The sequence below is a fragment of the Oncorhynchus masou genome, unplaced genomic scaffold, assembly GCF_036934945.1.
Source record: "Oncorhynchus masou masou isolate Uvic2021 unplaced genomic scaffold, UVic_Omas_1.1 unplaced_scaffold_7404, whole genome shotgun sequence".
In the NCBI taxonomy this organism is placed as follows: Eukaryota; Metazoa; Chordata; class Actinopteri; order Salmoniformes; family Salmonidae; genus Oncorhynchus; species Oncorhynchus masou.
Window position 1 is genome coordinate 9,059 of NW_027013860.1, and position 5,907 is coordinate 14,965.

The 5,907-nt window shown below is 41.5% G+C and overlaps 1 protein-coding gene across 5 annotated transcripts; it reads left to right on the forward strand.

The window, feature by feature from the left end:
* Nucleotides 1-1,355: 1,355 nt before the first annotated feature.
* Nucleotides 1,356-5,208, forward strand: LOC135537277 (COP9 signalosome complex subunit 2-like). 5 transcript variants are annotated; one of them, XM_064963469.1, is made up of 7 exons: nucleotides 1,356-1,646; nucleotides 2,026-2,139; nucleotides 2,225-2,302; nucleotides 2,562-2,687; nucleotides 2,817-2,906; nucleotides 3,102-3,224; nucleotides 4,967-5,208. In XM_064963469.1, the coding sequence occupies exons 1-7, from the start codon at nucleotides 1,578-1,580 to the stop codon at nucleotides 5,174-5,176; spliced, it is 810 nt and encodes a 269-aa protein (XP_064819541.1). In that variant the 5' UTR covers nucleotides 1,356-1,577; the 3' UTR covers nucleotides 5,177-5,208. The 5 variants fall into 5 exon arrangements, with proteins under 5 accessions (XP_064819541.1, XP_064819542.1, XP_064819543.1 ...); XM_064963470.1 differs by having other exon boundaries at nucleotides 3,102-3,212; XM_064963471.1 differs by having other exon boundaries at nucleotides 1,356-1,631.
* Nucleotides 5,209-5,907: the final 699 nt, after the last annotated feature.

A 5,907-nucleotide genomic window follows, 5' to 3' on the forward strand; every position in this document is an offset into this window, starting at 1 on the left:
CCATGGCAGAACACTGACATCCCTGTCTTGTAGGAAATCATGCACAGAGCAGAGCATTATGGCTGGTGGCATTGTCATGCTGGAGGGTCATGTCAGGATGACCCTGCAGGAAGGGTACCACATGAAGGAGGAGGATGTCTTCCTTGTAACGCACAGCATTGAGATTGCCTGCAATGGCAGCAACCTCAGTCCGATGATGCTGTGACACACCGCCAAAGACCATGACGGGCCCTCCACCTCCAAACCGATTCCGCTCCAGAGTACAGGCCTCGGTGTAACGCTCATTCCTTCGACGATAAGCGAATCCGACCATCACCCCTGTTGAGACAAAACCGTGTCTCGTCAGTGAAGAGCACTTTTTGCCAGTCCATAGGCGACGTTGTTGGCGGTGATATCTGGTGAGGACCTGCCTTACAACAAATCTGCAGTCCTCATCTGCAGCCTAAGGCACGTTCACGCAGATGAGCAGAGACCCTGGGCATCTTTCTTTTGGTGTTTTTCAGAGTCAGTAGAAAGGCCTCTTTAGTGTCGTAAGTTTTCATAACTGTGACCTTAATTGCCTCCTTCTGTAAGCTGTTAGTGTCTTAACGACAGTTCCACAGGTGCATGTTCATTAATTGTTCATGGTTCATTGAACAAGCATGGGAAACAGTGTTTAAACCCTTTACAATGACGATCTGTGAAGTTATTTTGATTTGTACGATTTATCTTTGAAAGACAGGGTCCTGAAAAGGGGACGTTTCTTTTTTTTTGCTGTGTTTATCTGCTGACTTATATACACCTGTCCTGCATATTTTTGTACTGCTGATCTACGACCAGCTCTTCCTACCAAAACCTCAACCTCAAACACTTTCAGTTAAACAAAAAACTGTTTCTTGGCCAGGTGTTAACATATATTAGCCATCTATAATTTAGCCCAAACAACTACCTCTTCCCCTACTGTATTTATTTATTTTGCTCCTTTGCACCCCATTATTTATATTTCTACTTTGCACATTCTTCTACTGCAAATCTACCATTCCAGTGTTTTACTTGCTATATTGTATTTACTTCGCCACCATGGCCTCGTTTTTGCTTTTACCTCCTTTATCTCACCTCATTTGCTCACATCGTATATAGACTTATTTTTTCTACTGTATTATTGACTGTATGTTTGTTTTACTTCATGTGTAACTCTGTGTCGTTGTATGTGTCAAACTGCTTTGCTTTATCTTGGCCAGGTCGCAATTGTAAATGAGAACTTGTTCTCAACTTGTCTACCTGGTTAAATAAAGGTGAACAAAAAAATTATAATAATAAAAATAAAAATCATTGTAACGAAACGTAACAATACGGAAGAGTATAGATGGGGAAAGGGTTCCAGTTCATAGGAATCACGATTCACGCTGCGCAGAAAGGCATATCGGTGGCGGATAAGGTTGGAGCTGGAACAAACTGCGACTCACTGCTGCCCACCATGATCCTCCCAGCAATGCTCCCTTACTTCTCTCCACACTCCTATTAAAAGAGTCACTCCAGCGATACACCTACGCTTGTACCATTAGCAAGTTTGCTGTCGAGTTAGCTTCGTAGTCAAGATGTCTGATATGGAAGATGACTTTATGTGCGACGATGAAGAGGATTATGATCTGGTAAACTCCTCCGAAGTAAATATATATGGATATTGTAGCTGATTGCCATATACAACGTATTTAGCTAGCTAGATAACCAGCGTAAACATTCCACTTCGCTAACTTTAGCTAGCTACCGTATTACTCTCAGCTACGTTACGGTAGCTGTTATTGGTGCTCGTATCATTGACAGCTCAAATGCCTAGTTAGTTAGCTAGCCTTGTCTGTAATGATTTGTTCACATACTGTTGGTATACCGTTTGCACCGTTATATTATCCAGCTGTTTGCTTTACGAATCACCATAGCAAAACAACACACATCATCATGAGCTAGCTAGCTGGCTAGCTGAATGTCAACACAACCAGTGGGTGTTGATCGTGTAAACTGCATTGATGATGAATTGTGTGATTTCAGGAATACTCAGAGGACAGCAACTCTGAGCCCAATGTTGATTTAGAGAATCAATATTACAATTCAAAGGCCCTGAAGGAGGATGACCCCAAAGCAGCTCTCATCAGCTTCCAGAAGGTTAGTTATCACACACATACATACACACACATACACACCATGTCAATGGCTGGCCATTTATTGAATGCGTCTTTCTGAACCCCAGGTATTGGAGCTCGAGGGCGAGAAAGGAGAATGGGGGTTCAAAGCTCTCAAACAGATGATAAAGATGAATTTCAAACTGGTAAGCATTAGACATTAGTCTCACAAGTCTCAAAAAAATTGTCTCTGAAATATTACATGTAGGCTACCTACAAATATTGTCTGACAGGCATTTCTGTAGGAGTAGCCTAGCTATTCATAAATATGAACAGCCTACTTTATGCGACATCTCTAATCAAATGTGATAATATATAGTAAAGAAATGCCATATTATTTATTTATTTATTTATTTATTATATTTATTTTTAATTACATTTATTTAATTTGTACCCCCCCCCCAGACAAATTTCCCTGAAATGATGAACAGGTACAAGCAGCTGTTAACATACATTCGGAGTGCAGTTACACGAAACTACTCGGAGAAATCCATCAACTCCATCCTGGATTACATCTCTACGTCTAAGCAGGTATTGTTTGCAACATCAAATGATCAGTCAATAAACAATGTTGATTCTGTGATCATCTGAGCTGTACAATTTTGGAAAACAAACTGAATGTTTGAAGAAGAGGCAAATACGTTTACATTTCTTTTTAAGATGGACTTGCTGCAAGAGTTTTATGAAACCACATTGGAGGCATTAAAGGATGCCAAAAATGACAGGCTTTGGTTTAAAACCAACACTAAGGTATGATTCATTTTAAAGATAAAAAAAAATAAAACTTTACATGTGTCATTTAATTCCATCCACAATATCATAATTTAACATTTTATACAACGCAAAAACATATGTGGCGAGTGGCATATCATTTATATGGAGACACTGACTTTGATACTCGTGTGATTTGATTTCCTCCTCGGTTTGTCCTGTCTGTCTGTTTAGCTTGGGAAGTTGTACCTGGAGAGAGAAGAGTATGGTAAGCTTCAGAAGATCCTGAGGCAGTTGCACCAGTCCTGTCAGGTGAAGAAACACTCCTCATCAATGCAATCAGAGGTTTTCACAGAGGTTTTACCACCAAATCTAATTCAGCATTATAACATCATAATGAAAAACATACTTGTGTGTTCTTAGTGACAGTAGATTGGAACTGTATTGTATCATTGTAGCCTGGTCCGAGTTCTGTTTGCGCTGTATAGACAACTTCTATAGCTGTTGTCATGACCACAGGAGGCAAGACGGCACAAACAGATCTGGGGCCGGGCTAGTATGGCTGTGGAACCATTGTGGAAATCTAGAATTTCCTATTCCTCCTGAAGTGTCTGTGGAATTATATCTCTAGTATTATGTTCTGTCTGGGTGTATAGACGGAGGATTAGTGTTTGTCCCATGTTCTGTCTGGGTGTATAGACGGAGGATTAGTGTTTGTCCCATGTTCTGTCTGGGTGTATAGACGGAGGATTAGTGTTTGTCCCATGTTCTGTCTTGGTGTATAGACGGAGGATTAGTGTTTGTCCCATGTTCTGTCTTGGTGTATAGTGTAGGTTTAGTGTTTGTCCCATGTTCTGCCTGGGTGTATAGACGGAGGATTAGTGTTTGTCCCATGTTCTGTCTTGGTGTATAGACGGAGGATTAGTGTTTGTCCCATGTTCTGTCTTGGTGTATAGACGGAGGATTAGTGTTTGTCCCATGTTCTGTCTGGGTGTATAGACGGAGGATTAGTGTTTGTCCCATGTTCTGCCTTGGTGTATGACAGGATTAGTGTTTGTCCCATGTTCTGTCTGGGTGTATAGACGGAGGATTAGTGTTTGTCCCATGTTCTGTCTGGGTGTATAGACGGAGGATTAGTGTTTGTCCCATGTTCTGTCTGGGTGTGTAGAGGTTTAGTGTTTGTCCCATGTTCTGCCTTGGTGTATAGACGGATGATTAGTGTTTGTCCCATGTTCTGTCTGGGTGTATAGACGGAGGATTAGTGTTTGTCCCATGTTCTGTCTTGGTGTATAGACGGAGGATTAGTGTTTGTCCCATGTTCTGTCTTGGTGATTTAGTATTTGTCCCATGTTCTGCCTTGGTGATTTAGTATTTGTCCCATGTTCTGCCTGGGTGATTTAGTATTTGTCCCATGTTCTGCCTGTGTAGATGGAGGTTTAGTATTTGTCCCATGTTCTGTCTGGGTGTATAGACGGAGGATTAGTGTTTGTCCCATGTTCTGTCTGGGTGTATAGACGGAGGATTAGTGTTTGTCCCATGTTCTGTCTTGGTGTATAGACGGATGATTAGTAGTTTGTCCCATGTTCTGTCTTGGTGTATAGACGGATGATTAGTAGTTTGTCCCATGTTCTGTCTTGGTGTATAGACGGATGATTAGTAGTTTGTCCCATGTTCTGCCTTGGTGTATAGACGGAGGATTAGTGTTTGTCCCATGTTCTGCCTTGGTGTATAGACGGAGGATTAGTAGTTTGTCCCATGTTCTGTCTTGGTGTATAGACGGAGGATTAGTAGTTGTCCCATGTTCTGTCTGGGTGTATAGACGGAGGATTAGTGTTTGTCCCATGTTCTGTCTTGGTGATTTAGTGTTTGTCCCATGTTCTGTCTTGGTGTATAGACGGATGATTAGTAGTTGTCCCATGTTCTGCCTTGGTGTATAGACGGATGATTAGTATTTGTCCCATGTTCTGCCTGGGTGTATAGACGGATGATTAGTATTTGTCCCATGTTCTGCCTTGGTGTATTGACGGAGGATTAGTAGTGTGTCCCATGTACTGTCTTGGTGATTTAGTATTTGTCCCATGTTCTGCCTGGGTGTACAGACGGATGACGGTGAGGACGACCTGAAGAAAGGCACCCAGCTCTTGGAGATCTATGCTCTGGAGATCCAGATGTATACGGCCCAGAAGAACAACAAGAAGCTGAAGGCCCTTTATGAGCAGTCTCTACACATCAAGTCTGCCATCCCTCACCCTGTCATCATGGGAGTCATCAGAGGTAGACGCGTCTCTACCTACTCCTTAACTATATAACCACTATATAACCACGTCTCTACCTACACCTTAACTATATAACCACCTATATAACCACTATATAACCACGTCTCTACCTACACACTTAACTATCTAACTATATAACCACGTCTCTACCTACACCTTAACTATATAACCACTATATAACCACGTCTCTACCTACGCCTTAACTATATAACCACGTCTCTACCTACACCTTAACTATTAACTATATAACCACGTCTCTACCTACACCTCAACTATTAACTATATAACCCGTCTCTACCTACACCTTAACTATATAACCACGTCTCTACCTACACCTTAACTATATAACCCGTCTCTACCTACACCTTAACTATATAACCACGTCTCTACCTACACCTTAACTATTAACTATATAACCACGTCTCTACCTACACCTTAACTATATAACCACGTCTTTACCTACACCTTAACTATATAACCACGTCTCTACCTGCACCTTAACTATATAACCACGTCTCTACCTATTCCTTAACTATATAACCACGTCTCTACCTACTCCTTAACTATGTAACCACATCTCTACCTACACCTTAACTATAAAACCAACGCCTCTACCTACACCTCAACTATATAACCACGTCTCTACCTACACCTCAACTATGTAACCACGTCTCTACCTGCACCTTAACTATGTAACCACGTCTCTACCTACCTTAACTATGTAACCACGTCTCTACCTACTCCTTAACTATATAACCACGTCT